This window comes from Apodemus sylvaticus, chromosome X (assembly GCF_947179515.1).
Source record: "Apodemus sylvaticus chromosome X, mApoSyl1.1, whole genome shotgun sequence".
Taxonomy (NCBI): Eukaryota; Metazoa; Chordata; class Mammalia; order Rodentia; family Muridae; genus Apodemus; species Apodemus sylvaticus.
Genome location: NC_067495.1, coordinates 73,101,540 through 73,125,218, shown reverse-complemented (window position 1 = coordinate 73,125,218; position 23,679 = coordinate 73,101,540). Strand labels below are relative to the sequence as shown.

At 34.9% G+C, this 23,679-nt stretch overlaps 1 protein-coding gene across 1 annotated transcript in view; it reads right to left on the bottom strand.

Annotated features, from left to right (window-relative positions):
• The window catches only part of Dach2 (dachshund family transcription factor 2), a 512,021-nt gene that overhangs the window by 48,369 nt on the left and 439,973 nt on the right, over positions 1–23,679 (bottom strand). Inside the window, exons 7-8 of the mRNA XM_052170278.1 lie at positions 19,688–19,823; positions 17,189–17,272 (exon numbers count right to left, since the gene is read on the bottom strand). Of these exons, the coding sequence (XP_052026238.1) occupies positions 17,189–17,272; positions 19,688–19,823 (220 nt within the window). The remainder of the gene's footprint in view (positions 1–17,188; positions 17,273–19,687; positions 19,824–23,679) is intronic.

Sequence of the window (23,679 nt, the reverse complement as noted above, 5' to 3'; positions counted from 1 at the left end):
ATAATGTAAAATTATGGAACCACTCTGAGGAATGAGTATTAGTGTTTCTCAATAGAGGAACCATACAATCTAGTACATCTACTTGTAGGCATAGGTTCAAAAGAATCAGAGTTGACACTTATATACCAGTGATCATAGCTATATTATCCAAAATGGCCAAGACAAGGAAACTTTTGAAATGTCTACCAAAGGAAAATATATTAAAAAAGTATAATGCACAACCATATAAATTCCTTTTTTAATTATTAATAATTTTTATTCATTATATTCTTTATTTACATTTCAAATGATTTCCCATTTTCTGGTTCCCCACTCCCCGAAAGTCCCATAAGCCCTCTTCCCTCCCCCTGTTCCCCCATCTACTCCTTCCTACTTCGCTGTTCTGGTATTCTCCCCATATAAATTTCTATCAATTTTAAATAAATAAAATACTCAATAACATTCTATGATATATATGAACCTGGAAGATATAACATTTGAGCAAAGTAAGCTAGACACAGAGGGAAAAGATTATATGCTTCTTTCTCCATATGTATTTAAGGTATTTCTGAAACATATAGTATCAAAGAAAGTAGCTGAATTCAGAGAACAGTTGTATGAGAAATGTGGAGTTGCACCTTCTTGAGTATAAAATTTTAGTTACATAAAAACTAAAAGTTCTAGAAAGCTGCTATATACAATTGTACAGTAGTAAATTGTACAACACAAATAGTTGTAATATTCTCAAAGGTTGTTAGAAGAATATATCTCATTATTTTCTAATGAAATGAATGTATTTCATTATTTCTTATATAAAATATAAGAATGGAGTTTACTTAAAAAATTATCAATAAATCCAGCACAATAATAAATTAAATAGCCAAAACCATAGAAACATCTCCATTGAAGCAAAAATAAAAAAAGAAAAGAAACTGATGAAATCTAACATACTTGTATTACATGAATATAACACAAAGTAGATGAATAAAGAAAACTGCCAACCTAAGAGATAGAATCTATGAAAAACTTTCTGCATAATTGCATAATTAAGGAGGGAATAATTAAAGGTTTCCTTCAGAACATTAAGAATAAAACAAAGTTGGTAATCTCACCACTTCTCTTCATCTAGTGAATTCTCATTCACAGAGGGCAATTAAAAAACAGATATCAATAGACAGATAATCGTGTCTATATTAGTATATAAAATCACACACATACACACACACACACACACACACACACACATATATATATATATATATATATATAAAGTGAGAAAATCACATCAGGTAATCTATTTATGACTGTCAGAGATATAATGTTCAAAAAAGATGAACAAAACAAGATATGTTTGGAAAAAATGTATTTCTACACAGTAACAGTGAACAATCTGAAATTTAAATAAATAAAGCAATCCATTTACAATTGGCTTAAAATCAGTAAAGAATTGAGAATCAACTATAGTTATGTATAAAATATGTACCGAAATCCAGAAAATAGTATTAAGAGGATCTAAGGAGATTCTAAAGAGACATCTTGTGTTCATGAAGCATAATATGCAATGTTAAAATGGCAAAAGCTCACCAAAACTATTTTCATTAACAAAGTCAGCCTTATTGAAATTCTAATGGGCCTTTCAACATAACTTGGTGTTGAAATTGATTCTAGAATTCTCATAGACCTGTATAAGATCCAAAATTATCAAAAACAATCCTGGTTTAAAAATGGACTCACATTTTCCAATTGCGAATCTCTCTATAAAGATACAATGTTCAAAACATGGTAAAACTAGCATGAAAATAGATATAGACCTTAGGATAAAATTCAGTCAAGAAATCAACCCTTACTTTGATGGTGAAGTGATTTTTTTGATAATGGTGCCAACTCAATCCAGTGAAGAAAAGTGTTCACCAAATGGTGCTGGGGCAATTGGATATCTGTATGCAAAAGAATGAAATCAGTAGACTAGCCATCAGCAAATACAATAATCAAAAAGGATCTTAAATCTAAGTGTAAGCCTTAATGTTGTAACACTTAGAGAAAAGGGAGTGAAATATATTTTGGAATGGTTTTTCACAGAAGTAGTGATCTCTAACAGCTTATTTTTTATTTTTTTTCATTAAAGAATATTTTGAAAAAAATAATGTTAGGTGAGATATTTTAAAATTACTTCTGAAGAGCCTTATAACTGGAAATAGTATGTAAATAAATTCAACATCTAAAAATTGAAATAAAACCATTCAAATTTAAAATTAAAAAACTTAAGTAAATATCTCTCTAAAGATGTGTGGGAATACAGAAATACAAGGCATTATACTCCAACCTTGATCAGGGAATCCAAGTCAAAATTCCAAAAACATAAGCTCAAATACACCCATCTGTTATTACTAAAATTGCAAATAATAGGCAATGTAAGAGTGTCAAGAATGGTAAAATTTTAGAATCTGCACAGATTTCTAATAAAAGTGTCAAAAAACTCCAATGTGGTAGTACTTCAGGTAATTATCTTGCTGAGTTTCCATAAGAACCATAAATTCCATTCCCAGTCGTATGTGTACGATATGTTAAAGTATAATTCAACACAAAAGTTCCACACAAATACTAAAAACAACATTACATATAATAACTAATAAGAATGGATAGAGAAGGAAATATTGTACAGCCATGTAATAGATTATCTTTCAGCCAGTGCAAGTTTCAAAACAGCATAGCATTTATACAGTGGCATCAACAGCAGTGTTGGCTGCTGTTAATGAAATGTATGCTGAGAATTTAGAGTAAAAGGCATATTGCAATGATTAATAAATAATTTAAACTTGGCTAGAAAAGACAATTAATAAATACATAATTCAGGCAAAGGGAGGTACAGTTGACAAAGAAATTAGCATTATTGAAAAAAATAAGTTAAATATTACCAGGGAATAGTAAATGTACTTCGATGGTATCTCTTTAAGTGGGACAGCATCATCTATCAAAAGGTCAAATGTTTAAAATTGTGAAATTTTTGAGAATAGAGCCTGCACAGGACAATAAGAAACAGCATCCCCACAAATGTTTTCCTATGTTTACAAAGATAGGAAATAAGAAAATACTATAGCCATGTACTAAGTGAATGCACCTATTAAAGTATCCCATGGTAGATCTTGGCATTGTGTACATAATATTTGGCTTGGAGACATGCAGAATCTAAAATATATACTTATGAAAAATGTCTACTGATCTATTGAAGGAAAAGTTGAGGTGTCAGCCAATGTGTGGTTGTTCCACCTGTTAAGGCAGGCTTGACATGCTAGAACAAAAGCAATCTGTCAAAAATCTGCAGAGAGTATGTTAACCCATATAAGTGGTATGCCAGAAAAGCTGCAGTCAGCATGTAGGCATTGCTATTCCAAAGTTTTTAGTGCTCACATAATTCTATCACATGCTTGGGATACAGATGTGGAGCTATAGGTTTTAGTCATTGCATTGTTGAGTTTGCTCCGTTCTTTCTTTTTAAATTTTGGGTTTTTTTAAATCTTGTATTTATTTACTTTAAACTCCAGATTTTATTCCCCTCCCCAGTACACCCTCACACTGTTCCACATACCATACCTCTTCCCTGCTCCACTGTCTCCACAAGGATTTCCCCACCCTACCAGATCTCTAAACTCCCTGGGGCCTCCAGTCTCCTGAGGGATAGGTGCATCTTCTCTGACTAAACATAGACCCTGCAGTCAAATGCTGTATATTTGTTGGGGGGCCTCATATCAGCTGGTGTATGCTGCCTGGTTGGTGGTCCAGTGTCTGAGAGATCTTGGGAGTCTTCAGCTTCTTCCAGCTTCCCCTTAATTCAACCATAGGGGTCATCAGCTTCTGTCCATTGGTTGGGTGCAGATATTTGCATCTCACTCTTTCATTGAGTCTTTCAGAGGACAGTCATGCTAGGTCCCTTTTTGTGAGTGCTCCAAAACCTCAGTAATAGTGTCAGGTCTTGGAGCCTCCCCTTGAGCTGGATCCTACTTTGAGCCTATGGCTGTACCTTGTTTTCCTCAGGCTCTTATCCATTTCTATCCCTGCAGTTCTTTCAAACAGGAACAATTATGGGTGAGAGATTTGTCTGTGGGATGGCAACTTCAACTGATGCCCTGTCTTTCTTCTGGAGGTGGGCTCTACAAGTTCCCTCTCCTCACTATAGGGCATTTTATCTAAGGTTCCTCCCTTTGAGTCCTGAGATTCTCTCTCTTCCCAGGTCTCTGGTACATTCTGGAGGCTTCCCCCAACTTTCTACCTCCTGAGATTGCCTGCTTCCATTATCTCAGCTGGCCCTCAGGTCTTCAGTCCTTTTTACCCCACTCAATACCAGATCATGTTTTCTTCAACCCCCATCCCCTTTCCCTCTCAGGTCCCTCCCTCCCTGCTTGTGGTTGTGTTTTTTTTTTTCTCCTGCCCAAGTAGGACTGTGGAATCCTCACTTGGGCCCTTCGGATTGTTGACCTTTTTAAATATTTTATTGGTTATTTTAATTATTTACATTTCGAATGTTCTTCCTCTTCCTGGTTTCCCCTCTGAAAAGCTCCATCCCTGCTCAGTCCTGCCTGCTTCTATGAAGTAGTGTTTACCCTTTTTCCTTTGTATCTTTGATTTGTGGCATGATTTTCATTGAATAAAATAAGACTTTGATTGTAGACTGTACAATAAAGCTGAAACAGTTCAGCCTTTTAGAGATGGACTGAATGTATTTTGGCTAAGATAGTAATGTTAGCACCTGAGAGAAAGAACTAAAATATAGTGGTTTAGATCTTAAGTGATGTCTCAAAGCTGATGTGTTAAATACTTGCTCCCTAGCTGATAGCACCATTGAGAAATAATAGAAATCTTTAAGAGGTGATTTCTGATAGAAAGAAGTCAAGATTCCCAGAGGTTTGCTTTTGGAGAGAACATAGGATCTTCAGGCTTTCTTCTATTTGGGCTTCCTGCACTCACATGCTCTTTGTATTAATGTTTTGCATATATATAGACACAGTAACACCATAAACAAGTGACCATGAACTGAAAATTCTTTAACAACAAGCTAAATTAAGTTAATAATTTATGTTTATTGAAGATAGTCTTGTTACATAAAATGGAATTTAATTTATTTAAAATAAATACTAGCTAATACAAAAATACAAGATTGGTGTTTATCTACTTTTCTGCCATAAGTAAGTAAAATAAATATTACTACGAAAACAAATCAATTAGAAAGAAAAATAAGAATAAAGATAGAAATCAATGATATTTTACTCAGGGAAATATTAAATCCAAATAAAGTTACTTCTTCGAAAATAATCAATAAAATTTAAAAGTTCTTTATTAATCAAAAACGAAAAGAAAAACTCAAACAATATCATCCTCTAAACTGGAACACCATTAAAGGTTCTTCATCTACAAGAGCAAGAGGAGAACACTGGAAACCCTGACAAACACATCAGCTCAAGGAGCTTGATATAAGTAGAGTAATTCTTTCAAAGTTGCATGCTATTAAAAATTTTAAAGTATTAAAATTAATCATAATACTTCTATAGTTAGTAAAACATAAACTTAAGCTTTGGAAAATGTCCCTCAATAAAATGTCTATACATGTACTGACATTTGAGTGTCACTTATATACCTTTATGCATACTTGCCATGCCAAAAGTTGTAATTCATAGGTATTGCAGATTGATACAACTATTTAGGACAATTTGCATAGTATTTTTCATAGCTATGAAAGCTAGAACACAGGAGTCTTTCAATCATATCCAGCTCCAGCTATTTGAGTCCTTTGTTCTAAGTGTGTACCCTATTCAGCAAGAGGAGTCAGTGCTCAACCTATAAAAGGCAGTAATGTCTACATCTATATTATCCATTGTTTTGGGAATCATTTTTGATTACCCAAAACAACTCTTTGAATGGAGGTTTATCATGACTGCTACCAAGGGTTTTGATAGTCTATGATTCTTTTCAGGGTGCCTTGATAGCCCAAGTAGCTTAACTTATATTAATACACACATGTACACACAAACACACTCACACACACTTATATGTAGTATGTACAAGTTAGTTAGGTAAATATAAAATGACATAAACTCTTTATAAAATAAAATAACATAACTCTTTATAGATTTATCAAACAACCTTGCTATTATTTGTTCCCCATCCTTCTTACTTCTTTTGTATGGACCTCTCTCTCTCCTTCCTGCTATCCTGATTTCTGCTTCATGTCACTTGTATTCTGCTATTCCCATCCCAAGCCCCCAGCTTTGTCCAACCACTAGGCAAGAAATTAAATGCAACAAATAACTTCTTTAAGGAGAATTGGCCTCGCCTAGGAATGAGAGCCCTTATAAATTGTCCAACGCAGAGTGATCAGACCTGAAGCCATATCTATTCAACATAAAATGGACCCAGCAGGTTATATGTATACATTTGTACATACATAGCTATACACACACACACACACACACACACACACACACACACACATATACACACAATACAATCAAAGAAAAAGAAAAAGAATCTATGAACCTGGGAGTAGGCGAATATGTAAGGGACTTGACAGAGAGAATCTGGGAGGATCTTGATGGATAAAAGGAAAGAAGAAAATAGTATAAATCTATTTCAATTAAAACATATCATCAAAACTTAACTATAAGAAAACCATAGCTGAAAGATATCAAATAGATAATTCCAAAAATTAACAGTTATTAATTAATTATATGCTTTATAGTTTCAATTTGCATTTTTGAACTGCATCTCTTTGTAGTAAATACAAAATTTATGACATATAATATAATACTGCAAACCAACAACCCTACCTCTCATAACTACAAAATTCCAAATGAAATATTAGTAAACCATATATTAAAGAACATAAATAATTTTGTAAACTGTGCTACCACATTCTGTATTTCTCTTTTAAGTTCCATTCATTCACATGTAAAATTCATACTTTCATTTTTTTCTTTAAGTGTAATAGAAGTTGCCTGTGTAGACCTACCACATTTTCATTATCGATTCATCACTTGATGGCTACCACAGCTGATTCTATTTCTAGATATTGTGAATAGATTACCAATACACATGAATCTCTGAGTATTTCAGTAGTTATATAAAGTTCTTTGGTATACTAGGTATGGAAAATCGGTAGTGGTAGTTCCATTTCTAGCTTCAAAAGTATTTGCGTATATCTGATTGCATATGAGGATCATAGATTCAAATATTTAATTTTGTGTGCTCACTCTAGGGTCACTATAATGTCCAGATATATAGAAAGTGGTCATTTAGTAGCTGACTGTCTCAAGGAAGTGGGATATAGTTGAATATTGGTAAGATGAAATTAGAGGAAATAATATAAGCTGAAATTTTTGAGTAGGGAGGGAGTGGGTGAATAGGGAAGATGAAGGGGTTGTAGAAGTTTTCTAAAATAAAAGCAGTACATAAAAGACATAGGGAAACCTGCCACCTTATAATCAAAGTTCAATGGCAATATATGTTTAAAATGAGTAAGATGATACCCTGTGTGCTTGGAAAAATCTCCTCCTATAAATTATGGGTAATTTATATAAAATTTTAATTCTGGATACACATGACTTTATAAGTTGCTAATCAGAAAGTCCCAAGAGGCTCTCTAAACATTAGGTGCTAAAAATCATTCCTCATGGTTGCTAAAAAAAAAGAAAATGTAAAGTTTATGTTGCTTTGGACACTTCATATTTTGCTTGCACGATGTTAAGAAATCAAGCTGGTACCTAGCTGGGATGAAAGCTTCTTGCTGCTAGCTAATTTTATAGAGCTTGAAACTGCTACTCAGATTGCTGGTGAGAAAAGATATCAACAACCTTGCCTTGCCAGGAACGTTATAAACTACAGTACCAATCAGCCACAGAAGCATGCCCATTTATATGCAATAGGGAGATAGCTTTTATGAGAATAGTTATTTGTTCTGTGATTGGATTTAAGACTCATTCCAGAGGTGGGACTCTATATCTAGTACTGTAAATCTGCTCAAAAGAGCATGGTCAGGAGATCCTAGGTCCCAAGTAAGAACTTAATTCTGTTGGTTATGTAAATTGACATAGCATTGAGCTGTTCCCTAAATATATACATTTGCCCATGGGTGAACACCACACTGTATTTTAATGAGAGAACCCTTTCTATCCAGTTAAATACAGTGAATAAAGCAAAATCCTATGCAGTACATTATGAGCATTATGAGCATAAAATAAAGTAGAAACATACAAATCATAAGTCACTAAACATTCTCTCCTTGGTCGATATACCTAATAAGGAAATCTCAGTAAAATAGCAGTTTATAATCTCAATATATTAGCTTAACAGTTTTATATTATAGTAAAGAGTAAAACCCAAGTTTGATGATTGAAAATAAAATAGCATGTTTAACTGTTCAAAACTAATATGAGTGCCAAAACATATTTTTGCTGAATGAAAAAAATCAGTGAAATATTTAATAAAAATGTGTTCATTAATTGTTACATAATATAATATAATATTATATTGATATTATCCCTAAATTTATCCATAGGTAGGATATAATTCTTAACATGCCAGTGAGAAATTTTGTGGCTATGCTATGTTAAAAATACATGAAGGCTTAGTACAAGGAGACAAGGATGGATCAATTCGCATTCTTCTGCATGCTGACCTCCAGTTGAACCAGCACCATTTGTTGAAAAGGCTATCTTTTTTCCATTGGATGTTTTCAGCCTCTTTGTCAAGGATAAAGTGGCCATAGGTGTGTGGGTTCATTTCTGGATCTTCAATCCTGTTCCATTGATCCTCCTGCCTGTCACTGTACCAATACCATGCAGTTTTTAACACTATTGCTCTGTAGTATTGCTTGAGGTCAGGGATACTGATTCCCCCAGATTTTCTTTTGTTGCTGAGAATAGTTTTAGCTATCCTGGGTTTTTTGTTGTTCCAGATGAATTTGATAATTGCTCTTTCTAACTCTGTGAAGAATTGAGTTGGGATTTTGATGGGTATTGCATTGAACCTGTATAGTGCTTTAGGCAAAATGGCCATTTTAACTATACTGATTCTACCGATCCATGAGCATGGGAGGTTTTCCCATTTTTTGAGGTCTTCTTCCATTTCCTTCTTCAGAGTCTTGAAGTTCTTGTCATACAGATCTTTCACATGTTTGGTAAGAGTCACCCCAAGATACTTTATATTGTTTGAGGCTATTGTGAAGGGGGTCATTTCCCTAATTTCTTTCTCAGCCTGCTTATCCTTTGAGTATAGGAAGGCCACTGATTTGCTTGAGTTGATTTTATAACCTGCCACTTTGCTGAAGTTGTTTATCAGCTGTAGGAGCTCTCTAGTGGAGTTCTTTGGGTCACTTAGGTAGACGATCATGTCGTCTGCAAATAATGATAGTTTGACTTCTTCCTTTCCAATTTGTATCCCTTTGACCTCCTTATGTTGTCTAATTGCCCGAGCTAGTACCTCAAGTACAATATTGAAAAGATAAGGAGAAAGGGGGCAGCCTTGTCTGGTCCCTGATTTCAGTGGGATTGCTTCACGTTTCTCTCCATTTAGTTTAATGCTGGCTACCGGTTTGCTGTATATTGCTTTTACTATGTTTAGGTATGGGCCTTGAATTCCTGTTCTCTCCAAGACTTTAAGCATGAAGGGATGCTGAATTTTGTCAAATGATTTTTCAGCATCCAATGAAATGACCATGTGGTTTTGTTCTTTGAGTTTGTTTATGTAGTGGATTGTATTGATGGATTTCCGTATATTGAACCAACCCTGCATTCCCGGGATAAAGCCTACTTGATCATGGTGGATGATCGTTTTGATGTGTTCTTGGATTCGGTTGGCAAGAATTTTATTGAGTATTTTTGCATCGATGTGGACCTCCACATAAAGCCAGACACTCTGAAGCTAATAGAAAAGAAACTGGGGAAGACCCTTGAGGACATCGGTACAGGGAGAAAGTTTCTGAACAGAACACCAATAGCGTATGCTCTAAGAGCAAGAATTGACAAATGGGACCTCTTAAAATTACAAAGTTTCTGTAAGGCAAAGGACACCATCAAGAGGACAAATCGGCAATCAACAAATTGGGAAAAGATCTTCACCAATCCTACATCAGATAGAGGGCTAATATCCAATATATATAAAGAACTCAAGAAGTTAGACTCCAGAAAAAAAAACAACCCTATTAAAAAATGGGGTACAGAGTTAAACAAAGAATTCTTACCTGAAGAACTTCGGATGGCGGAGAAGCATCTTAAAAAAATGCTCAACTTCATTAGTCATTAGGGAAATGCAAATCAAAACAACCCTAAGATTTCATCTTACACCAGTCAGAATGGCTAAGATTAAAAATTCAGGAGACAGCAGGTGTTGGAGAGGGTGTGGAGAAAGAGGAACACTCCTCTACTGCTGGTGGGGTTGCAAATTGGTACAACCACTCTGGAAATCAGTCTGGCGGGTCCTCCGAAAACTGGGCACCTCACTTCCAGAAGATCCTGCTATACCACTCCTGGGCATATACCCAGAAGACTCCCCACCATGTAATAAGGATACATGTTCTACTATGTTCATAGCAGCCCTATTTATAATTGCCAGATGCTGGAAAGAACCCAGGTATCCCTCAACAGAAGAGTGGATGCAAAAAATGTGGTATATCTACACAATGGAGTACTATTCAGCCATTAGAAACAACGAATTCATGAAATTCTTAGGCAAATGGATGGAGCTAGAGAATATCATACTCAGTGAGGTAACCCAGACTCAAAAGGTGAATCATGGTATGCACTCACTAATAAGTGGATATTAACCTAGAAAACTGGAATACCCAAAACATAATCCACACATCAAATGAGGTACAAGAAGAAAGGAGGAGTGGCCCCTGGTTCTGGAAAGACTCAGTGAAACAGTATTCAGCAAAACCAGAACGGGGAAGTGGGAAGGGGTGGATGGGAGGACAGGGGAAGAGAAGGGGGCTTACGGGACTTTCGGGGAGTGCGGGGGCTAGAAAAGGGGAAATCATTTGAAATGTAAATAAATTATATCGAATAAAAAAAATTAAAAAAAAAGATATTGGCCCAATGCAAAAAAAAAAAAAAATACATGAAGGCATTTCTCCCTTGTCTCCATATCTCTGAAAAACAACTATGGTAGAAGCCCCTTAATCTACTGGACATGTTGCCAGTACCCAGAGCCCCAGAATAGTTCTGGCCCACTGCCTGTCAACACACCTTGGAGCTGGGTCAGCTGTGCGCAACAGTAAACTCTCCCCTCATCTTCACATCCCAGACCACAATTCTGTCATAAGCCCCTTGCATTAACAGAAGATACTCAGGTACCCAGAACTCCGGGCCCTCAACTCCAGCAGAAGACAATATGCATCACTGGAGGCTAAACCAGGATTCAGAACCCCAGAGGCCATGCTGGTACTCAGAACCCCAGAAGCCTTCTGTTCTACTAGAGGCCACAGAGGTACCTGGAACTACAGAGGCAACACAAATACTCAGAACCCTAGAGGTCATGCCAGTTTTCAGAACCCAAGAACTCTAGAATGCCAAAGGTAAAATCAGCACCTAAAGCTCCAAAGGTCATTTAGGCCTGCAAAATCCCAGCAGATACACTCTATTTAACCAGAGGAATCATCAGTAACCAAAACCAAGGACCACTCAGGCCAGAAGTTTGGAGAAGAAACAGAAGCAAATGTTAAAAAAAGAAAGAAAAAGAAAAAAATATCCATCCATTGCTAAACTAAGAAATCAGGATGTTAAACCATAATTAGCCCAAACCCAGATGACAAATGGCCAGCATAAAAACATAATTAACAAAACCCAGGTCATTATGGCACAACCAGAGCCCAGTTATCCTACTTCAGCCCTGGATAATCAAGAAGACAACCTTAAAACCAATTTTGTGAAAATGTTAGAGATATTCAAGAAGGAGGTGAATAAATACCTTAAAGAAATCCAGAAAATCACAAATAAACAATAGAAGTAAACGAATAAAAACCTTAAAGAAAGCCAAGAAGAAACAAACCAACAAACAGGGGAAAGAAATGAATAAAACTGTTCAAGATCTAAAAATTGAAAATGTCAAATGAATAAAAAAACAAAAATATTCAGGATAGTTACAATCACCCTTCATATCAAGTTGTACTACAGAGCAAGAGTAATCAAAACTGCATAGTATTGGTATAGCAACAGTCAGGTCAATCAATGGATACAACTGAAGACATATTTCCACACACTTATGGACACCTGATTTTTGGTAAAAAATAAAAAAGTCAAAATTATACAATGGGGAAAAAAGTAACTTCAACAACTGTGCTGGTCTAACTGGCAGTCTACATGTAAAAGAATACAAATAGAAAGATGTCTATTTCCCTATACAAAATTCAAGTCCAAGTGGATAAAACACCTCAAGATAAAACCATATACCCTAAACCGGACAGAAGAGAAAATGGTAACTAGCCTAGAACTCATTTGTACAGGAGATAACTTCCTGAATAGAACATCAATGACTCAGGCACTAAGATCAACAATCAATAAATGGAACCTCTTGAAAATGAAAAGCTTCTATAACGAAAATGACACTTTCAATAGAAAAAAATGTCAGCCTACTGAATGAGAAAATATTTTCACCAATACTACATTTGACATAAGGCTAATTTCTAAAATATAGAAAAAACTCAAGAAACTAGACATCAATAAAACAAATAATCCAATTAAAAATTGAGGTTGAGCTCTAAACAGAGAATTCTCAACAATGTAATATCAAGGAACACATAAAGAAATGTTGAACACCCTTAGCCATAAGGGAAAGGCAAATCAAAATGACTCTGAGATTGCAACTTATGCCAGCCAAAATGGGTAAGATCAAAATCACAAGCGACAGCTCATGTTGTAGAAGATATGTAGTGAGGAGGACACACCTCCATGTTTTAAAGAATGCAAACTTGTACAGCTATTTTGAAAATCAGTATTTTTCAGAAAACTGGGAATCAACCTACCTCAATAACCAGCTATACCAGTCCTGGCCAAGTACTCAAAGAATGGTCCATCCACTACAAGGACACTTGTTCACCTATGTTTATAATATTCAGAAACTGGAAATAACCTAGATATCCTTCCATTGAACACTGGATAAACAGAATATGGTATATTTACAAAATGTAATATTATTCAGCTGCTAAAAAAAGAAGGAAAGAAAGAAAGAAGAAAGAGAATTATGAAATTTGCATGCAAGTACATACACCTAGGGAAAAAAAAAACTGATGTAACTCAGTGATGTAACTCAGACCAAAAAAGACAAATATGGGTTTTACCCACTTATAAGTCAAGATTAGCTGTAAATTTAATCATGCTACAATCCATACACCCTGAGAGGCTAAGTAACAAGGAAGGTTCCAGGAGCGTGGTGCATGCAGCTCCCTGGGAAGGAGAAATAAACAGTTTGGGTGAACAGGGACATGTGAGAATGGGAATAGAATGGAACAGATAGGATAAAGGAGAGCAAGAGAGTACGGAAGAGAAAACTGAATTGAATCGCAATTTGGGGGCAAGGTAGAAACCTAGTTCTTTGAATTGCCCAGACATCTATTATGGTGATTCCTAGTAATGGGGCATATGAAGCCTGAATAGACCATTCCCTGTAACCTTATATCACTTCCAGTGGAACGATTGGAACACCAACCCAGGAATGAAACCTTCAACCTACTATTTGTCCGGCATACAAAAAGTGATGGGGTAAAGGTAGCGCAGAAATTGTGGCAGTGGCCAATCAATGATTGGTCCAGTCTTAGACCCATTCCATGAGAGGGAGCTCAACCCTGAAACTGCCTGGAGGGACAGCTACCAGAGTCTGTAGTTCCCAGAGACCTAGGATGGAACCAAACATACCTCCACAAAAAAATAAGCCAATTAAATGATTCCTCATGAAACTCTGCTATACATGTAGACAGGAGCCGGGGCACAATAACCATCAGAGACGCTTATCTAGAAAGTGATAGAAACAGATGCATAGACCCACAGCCAAACAACTAAATTGAGCCCGACGAATCCTGTTGAAGAGTGGAGGAAAGATTGTAGGAACAAGATGGGTCGAGGACACCACAAGAAAAACCATAGAATCAAGTAATCTGGGCTAATAAGGGCTCACAAAGATTGAACAAATAATCAGAGAGCCTCCCTGGGTCTGACCTTATCCTGTCATATATTTTATGGTTGGGTGGTGTGGTGTTCTTGTGTCATGACTCGCAGTTTAAATGGGGATATCTGACTCTTTTGCTTGATTTTGGGACCCCTTTTTCTCCTACAGGGTTTCATTTTCCAGCCCTACTTAATATGAGGGGAGATGCCTAATCTTACAGCAACATGCCATGCCATGTTTGATTGATATCCATGGGAGACCTAATCTTTTCTGAAAGTAGATTGAGGAGTAGATTGGGGGTGAGAGGATATTGGGAGGAGAAACTAGGAGGAGAGGAGAGGAGGGATGGAAAACTGCAGTTGGAATGGAATGTATGATAACAAATAAAAAATAAAATGTATAAATATTACAATGCCCAAAATATTCACAAGAACAATTCTCCCATTAATTTAAAGCTTTCATCTTAAGCTAGGCACTCTTCCATTCCCATTACCAAGAAGAATCTATATGTTTTTTTGACAATCATTTACTGAAAGCAGCCAAATGTTAGAAGCAACCATATACAACAAATATCCACCATAATTGCTGCAAGCAACATGTGGATATAGCTTATTAACATCTGCTTTCAGTACTAAGGACTTTTTGGTCAGTAAAATGAGTTTTTCCCTTGTAAATCTCTGGCACAATGATCTCTGTAAAGTATTGCTTGCCCCTTTTTCATATCATGTATTTTGGACTGCTCATTCATTTTCCCATTATTTCTACATACGACTAGCCTTGTTATTGGTGTGTTATGAGAATGCTGCTCTACTGCATAGAACCTCAGTTTTCTTTTTGCTTTATATTTAGTAATTTAAATAACCTGAAGAATTTTTATGATGTCAGCACCAAAATGTATCTTCATGAACAATGAACTCTAAACATTATATTGTACAATATAAATTGACAAAATAGAAGTGAATACTACTGCATATTACCAGTTTTTCCAACAGTGTAAGAATATATCAGAGAATTAATGATGTGAAGAAAAATTACTTGAAATTATTTTTAGATTAAAAATCCTCCTGGTTTTCTTTAATGGGGGGGGGGGTCTTAGAAGTGAAAAGACAATGAAGTCACCACCAAAGGGATCATATGACACAATGTTACAATACACAATTGACTTAGTTAATTCATTTGGCAAAGTCTATAGAAAGATAAAATCAAACACCCAACTTCAATGACTAGTCAGTTTAGTTAGAACATTTAATTCAAATAAAAACTGTCATTTGGTGAGTCATTATGGATACAGTCTAAAAGACTTCAGTGTGAATATATCCTAGTACACATGTACTTTACAAGTTCACATATTAAAGTTCAATGCAAAGTTCAAAACTTACTTAAGACATGTATCATAGTTTTGCAAAGACAAGCAAACATTAGGCTATATGAAACATAGCAGCATTTCTCCATTTTCAGAATTTTGTTAATAATGGCAATGTTGGCATTTTATAGTTTGCAAAGATATAAATCATCTTTAAAATTATGATGATATTATTCAAAGCAGATGTGAAAGCATATGTTTGCTCCAGTTGTGTAAACTGCTTATTTGTCATACTTAATAAATATTGAGGCTTACACTGAAACATTGCCTTTCAATAGTTGAAGTCTAGTTGAAAAAATACATTTTTGCCTTACTATCACAAAAAGAATAGGTAGAAGTTGAAATGAACTCATTTTTCTTCAAGAAACCTTTCCATTATAATTTAAGATAGAGTTTAACATGTTTGCTACTATCTATCAATATCTTCCTCAGTATATGGTAAAACTATTTGAGTGAAATGAGTTACTGCACCATTCCTAAGTAATAAACATATACAATCAATTCTGTTTTATCAAGATAAGTTAATGTGCCTATATGCTCATATTCTAGTAATGTTCAAAGAGATCTGATTTTGGTTTTAAAAAAGTTGCCTCAGGAACAAATTGTTGGATTAGGAATGAAGTTTTATTTTTAACTGGAATTTCATTCCCTGCCTAAATGTTAAGCACTCTCTAATATACAGAACCAGATTTGTTTCATTCTGACAACTATTCTGTAATCAATCATTTGCATGGTACAGTCCCAGAGGGTATGATCTATCAGTATCTGGCTAAGAAAATTCTAAACATGTGGCAAGGAAACCAACCATGGATCACTGAAATTAAAATCATACATTTTTCCAAATTACAGCTAAAATGCTCATCTAGGTAATAATGAAGCAAGTTGAGCCTCCAGAAGTAAGAGACAATTCTCCATTAACATTTCAGCATACTGAAACTTGTGTTCTGAATAATGTGAACATTTTATAGAGCTATAAATTGTATCCTTGTATAAAGTAAAAGCAGATCTTTAGTGAATGTGTGCATGTGTGTGTGTGTTTGTACTACTGTACAACACAGTGTAGCAGCAATAATGCACAGCTTATAACAAATTATTCTTGTTATTTTATGTCTTAGCTTTCAGTTCAGGGAAGAATCACTTGAAATTCCTTTACTCTCTATTTTCTACAAAGATATATGCTTCAGCAAACAATAAGTTTGAGGACATTTTTATCTGTACCTCAATGGATTTCTTGGTAAGATATAATTTGAAGTGCCCAAATTAACATATGTCTTTAAAATGTTTGAAATACATAAAAGGCAGCCTTTTGCCATCATAACAACTCAGCTTTTATGAATGTAAATTTTAAAGAGTGAGGCATATAATTATTTTTAAAAATTTTTATATATAATACACACACACACACACACACACACACATATATATATATATATATATATATAATACAAAAATCTTGAGAAGGCATACTGAAAATATATAAAGTGAACCTTTAACCACAAGCATTAACAAATTTAAGGTTATTTTCAAATCTACAACATCAAACAAAAATACGTACAAACTATTTTCACAATCAAAGAATTTATGCCAAGCTAGCATTAATATCCTCTGACATGGATAAACACCAATAAGATATACAAGACTGCAGTACTGAGCTAGTGTCTAATTTTCATACACATATCAAATATGCCAAAATCATTTTACCTTTATTATCCCTCTGGAATTTTTTTATACTTTGTCCATTATCTTGGTCAACAATAAGTTCTTCTCTATTGTTGGGCATCATAACTAAAAATGAAAAAGGGAACTGGGTATAGTTTCATGCAAAATACCCAAGAAAATGCATAAAAGTACATGAATGGCTAACATATTCCAACAACTAATAAACTTCTGTTATATAAGAAAGATTTGCTATGATAGCCAAAATCATGAAAATCACTAAGATGACAAGTCATACAAATTTTAAAGTATCATTCACCCTTATTACTAGCAATGTTTTAATGTTATTTGAATCCTTCCTTAAAATGTATTTCTTCCTTTAAATGATTATACAAATTAGTTTTTAACTATATAAATAAAAACTCAAAATATTTCAAAAAAGAATTTATCATTTAATCATTCATAAGGTTAAAAATTTTGCCTTTAACTTACTGTGGAAACATTCCTAAATACATACAAAATCCAGAGTAGAATATAATTTTCTGGCATTTACTATGAGTCTTTGCAAAACATTTACACTTACAGAAAAAATACACTAATTTACAATTTATGATTTCATTATCTGAAGTTATATTTCATTGAAACATTACAGCTCTCTAGATAAAATACTGTAATTTTACAGCTAAAATCTATTACACCTTTCTGTTCAATTTGAGATAAAATTTCTAGCAAGGTTGGGCAGTTGTGAAATGTGCATATAGTGAAAATCACTCTGGAATTGCATATGCCCTATTTGTCAATAATTTTCTAAGATATTCCATTTTGTATGAAATATTTTGTTTTATGTTGAAATATATTACCCATTCTCTTATGCCATAATATTTGGCAAGTATATTTCCCTATACATTCAACTTTCATCCAGCACTCAATAATCAATTATCTCTCCTCCTTAGATAGATTATATAGAAATAAATAGCTTCCAGGTTTTATTTCAATAACCCAAATACAAAAATTATCCAAACAAAATAATACATGCTTTGTTTAGTTTTTTGATTCATTAAATTTATTTAGTATAGCTTCTTGCCTTGTTCAGATTTTCTTCAACCATTTGTACTCAGGTTTGTAAAAACTAAGTAGTCCCTGTCCATCAACTAGAGGAAAGGTTAAATATTTCTTTCTCGGAATTAAAACTTGGTCACTGAAGAACAAAATCCTCAAGCTGTTGTTTACCATGTCTTTAACATGTGCATTAGGAACTCCCAAGGAGATATTGAAAAGCAAAGCTCAAATATATTCTAGATCAAGTGAATTAAATTCACAGTGGATTTAAAAAAAAACTTCACAGGTTATTATAATGTATGGCTTTGATTAAGAATCACTGAGCTATGTACAAAACTGGGAACATAGACAATATATAATGCTGATAAAGATAGATGTGGATAAACGTCCATGAAGAAGAAATTATCTCTATCTTTCCATAGCACAAATTTAGAACAGAATACAGATCCTAAGCCCCAGAATTCCTCACCTCATTCAACATCCAATTATTTTGGAACCTAAAATAAGCACTACTATGAGCTGTGAAAATCTAAAGCACACAAACCATGTCTGGAGATATATTGCTGGCCAAAAGGAAGAAAGCTTTTTTCTAAAAGAAAATATATACATAGGATACTGGATTGTGTAAACATAGAAGAGTTATGAACATTTTACCAAGTAAAATAATTCATAATTATTTTATATGGAGAATTTATTTTGCTGAGTATTCCTGACAATTTCTGTATAGATGAGTAAGATCATAGAGTATGAAATGTTAAGCAAAGTAAAAAAAAAAAAAAACTGCAAAATACATTTATTGTCTCAAATTTTCTTAGCACTTTGACATTCCAAAATGTTTTTATCACACAGATAGTCAAGGTTTCATCTCACAATATTTCAATACAACAGGAATGAAAGTAGATGTTTCCATATTATAGACAATGAAATTAATAATGATTAAACTGTTTACCTAAACTTTTAAAGACAGCTATAGTAAAAAATAATATGGGCAAATTCAGGTGTCATCTAGGCCCTATTACAATTTATAAGAGGTAAAACTTATGAGACAAAAATGTAGAGAAATGCATTTTCCAACATTGTGGCATAGTGTATGTTGTTTGGCTTTTTAATTATCATTAAATGACTAATTCTCTAAAGTTTATGCTATATCAAATAACCCAGAGATGTGCATGTTATACCTATATAATTTAATAGTAAATGGTACCTACCAATACATTAATCTAAGATATATAGTATACCAATAAGTATCACATGGTATCAGTCCCAAGAGATTAAGAAATAAATTTAAAAAAGGCTTTGGTGGGTATGAAAAGTCTAACACTTCCTATGGTTTCCTGTATTGCTTCACAAACCATGATTACTTCAAAATGCATTTATATTTAAAAAGTACAAGTTCTTCCAGGGTCTTCTTCCTGTCTTAGTTGAGTAATGTGGAATTGCCTAAAAGCTTAGTTTCCAATTATTTCCTTCAGGGCAATCACTCACCCATTCTCTCTGAATGGTGATCCATTTGTGAGGGAGAGCTGGACACACTGCTACTTGGGTGGGAGGAGGTCTGGCTCCCAGGGCGATGACTCTCTTCCAGAGAGGGAGCAGGAGAAGGACTCTCTGGGATCCGTTCCTGACACAAAATGAAACAGAAAATGTTTCGCATGTGTGCTGAAATTTTCATGAAGGTTTTAGCATTGGAAGGATTCACCTTGCACTTATCCTGAAGGTATACACAGATAACTATGTGAACTTGAATACTTAAAAATATCTTTGGAGAAATAAGTGGCATGCCATTACAATTCAATAATAGAAGGTTGCATATGGGTAAAATGAAGTTTAAGTTTACTTTCTTAAAACTGCATAAATTGGAGCATAGAGAGATACCTTAGTTGTTCAAGTGCTGTGTAAATGCATAAGACCTGAGTTCAGGTTCAAAGGCTCCTCATAAAAGTAGTGATTGTGTCATCATGCAACTATAACTTCAGCACTGAGAGGGGCAGCTACAAGAGCATCTCCATACATCAACAGCCACCAGCTAGACTGGCTAAAACACTGAGCTCTAGGTTCAATGAAAGATTCTGAATAAAAGGTGGAGAGTAGTAGTTGAGAAAGTCATGCAATGTTAATAATTGCTCTTGAAATGGGTACATTTGTGGAGAAAGACCAAAAGAGAGACAAAGACAGAGAGATAGAAATCATAAATGATTATAAATATAGGTGTGGAGTAATGGTTATTGATATCGCAAATGTCTAGAGGGATAAAAATCAATGCAGAGTCTGAAGAGCAATATTACAATGTATTTAAGGAGGATTTACAAATGCAGATCCATAAGAGGAATGTAAAACATGTCAAATGTTATATTTCTTAGATGGGTAGTGTTTTTGAATGCAAAAATATTTGAAAACAATAAGCTGTAAAGTATCAGAATTCATAACAAACATATGCTGATTTCTACCAACAAAATATTTTGAAAAAATCATAGACTGCAATACTGCATTATACAACCTGACAATATAGTTTACCATAGTCATTTTTTAGTATTGCATTGCTGTTTTATATTTTAAATAATGAATCTTAATAAAGATCAAATATTTTATGTTTTCAAAGTATCTGACATGACTTTTAGCATTCATCTTTATACAGTTTCATTTTTTATTTATTTATATTTATTTATAGCCCAAATGCTGCTTCCCCTCTCTGTATCTCCCTTGCAGAACCACTTGCCCCATCTCCCATCCCCTTCTCCTCTGAGAGGGTAGGCTCACTCTGGGTATCCTCTGTGACCCTGGCATATCATTTCTCTGCCACATTAGGTGCATCCTTTCCCACAGAGGCCAGACAAGGCAGCCATAGAGACTCAGTTTGATGTCTGCTATATATATTCTGGGGCCTCATTCTTTGGTTGGTAAGTCAGTCTCTGTGAGTTCCCAGGAGTCCAGATTAATTGACTCTGTTGGTCGACCTGTGAGGTTTCTATCCCCTTCAGGAACTTCAATCCTTCCCCCAACTCTTCCACAAGAGTTCTGGACCTATGTCCAATATTTGGCTGTGGGTATCTGCATCTGTTTCAGTCTGCTGCTGAGTAGAGCCTCTCAGAGGACAGTTAGGCTAGGCTCCTGTCTGCAAGCATAACAGGGTATCTTTAATAATGTCTGGGATTGATGCTTGCCCATGGGATGTGTTTCAAGTTGTCCAGTTATTCACTGTCCATTCATTCAGTCTCTGCTCCTTCTATATCCATGCATTTCTTTTATATGGGACAAATTTTTAGAATGGAAGTTTTGTGGGTGGATTAGAGTCCTCATCTCTCCACAGAGGCTCCTGCCTGGCTACAGGAGGTAGCATCCTTTTGAAAAAGAAGTCAAAACCATACAATGGTAAAACAAAAGCATCTTCAACAAATGGGGCTGGTCTAACTGAATGTCTACCTGTAAAGGTATATGAATATATCCATATTTATCACCCTGCACAAAACTCAAGTCCAAGTGGATCAAGGACATCAACACAAAACTGGTTGCACTAGAAACAATGAATTCATGAAATTCTTAGACAAATGGATGGGGCTAGAGAACATCATACTAAGTGAGGTAACCCAGACTCAAAAGGTGAATCATGGTATGCACTCACTAATAAGTGGATATTAACCTAGAAAACTGGAATACCCAAAACATAATCCACACATCAAATGAGGTACAAGAAGAAAGGAGGAGTGGCCCCTGGTTCTGGAAAGACTCAGTGAAACAGTATTCGGCAAAACCAGAACGGGGAAGTGGGAAGGGGTGGGTGGGAGGACAGGGGAAGAGAAGGGGGCTTACGGGACTTTCGGGGAATGGGGGGCTAGAAAAGGGGAAATCATTTGAAATGTAAATAAATTATATCGAATTAAAAAAAAGAAAAAAAAGAAGAGAAAGGGGGAAATAGCTTTGAATGCATTCGTACATGAGACAATTTTCTGAACAGAACACAAGTGGCTTAGGTTATAAGATCAACAATTGCTAAATGTGACCTCATGAAACTGAAAAGCTTCTGTAAGGCAAAGGACACTGTCAACAGGTCAAAATTGCAGCCTACACATTGGAAAAGGTCTTAACTACATCCAACAGAGGGCTAATATCTAAAATATATAAAGAACTCAAGAAGTCAGACTCCAACACAACAAATATCCCAATTAAAAAATGGAGCACAGAACTAAAAAGAAACTCTCAACAGAGTAATATCAAATGGTGAAGAAGCGCTTAAAGAAATGTTCAAAGTCCTCAGTCATCTGGAAAATGCAAATCAAAATAACCCTGAGATTTTTCCTTACACAAATCAGAATGGCTAAGATCAAAAACTCAGGTGACAGCAAACCCTGGAAAGGATGTGGAGAAAAAGGAACACTCTTCCATTGCTGGTGGGATTGCAAACTGGTACAACCACTCTGGAAATCAGTCTGGAGGTTTCTCAGAAAATTGGAAATAGTTCTAACTAAAGACCAAATCATATCACTGCTGTGCACATACCCCAAAGATGCTCCACCATAGGACATGTTCCTTTATGTTCATAACAACCTTAGAAACTGGAAACAACCCAGATGTCTCTCAACAGAGGAATGGATACAGAAAAATGTGATTCATTTACACAATGGAATACTATTCAGTTATTAAAAACAAAGACATTATGAAATTTGCAGGCAAATGGATGGAACTACAAAATACCATCCTGAATGAAGTAACCCATACTCAAAAGGACATATATGGTATGTATTCACTGATAAGTAGATATTAGCCATAAAGGATATCCATGATACACCCCACAGACTTAAAAAAGTTAAACAAGAAGGAAGGTCCAAGTGAGCATAATTGAAACACACTTAGAAGGGGCAACAAAATAGTCATAGGAGTCAGAAGGAGAGAGGGAATTGTGTGCAAGGGGAAAGGACTGGAATTTAAGGTCAGGATCAGATGTGGTGAGATACTGAAGAGAGGTTCAGAGGGCTAGGAGTATGAATGAAAGTCTATAGCTGAAGGGGGTGGTTGATGGGGGAAATCTCTAGGAAGTCCCAGAGATCTGGGACAGGAGCAGCTCTGAGGAGTCAATGATGGTGACCTTAGCTGAGATGCCTAGCAGTGGAGACATAGAAATGTGAAGAGGCCACTTCTTGTAGCCAGGTATAAAATCTATTAAAGACTGAAGATATTCAATATCATTTTGAATTTTATACTTAACAACTAATCTGAATAAATGTAAAAGCTAATTTTTAGTGTTAATACACTTATAGAAGAAATATGTTTCACCAATATAAATCCAGGGATAGTGAATGTTCTATAAAATATTTACTTTATCCATAATAAATTCTTTCCACTAAATGCTGCATCTAATTTTCTGAAATTATATCAACAATCCAATCCTCACAATGTTAAGAATTAATTTATCAAGTTTGTGCTTGTATATTTTCATATTAATTTTGCATGATGACCTCAAAATTTGTAAATCACCTAAAGAA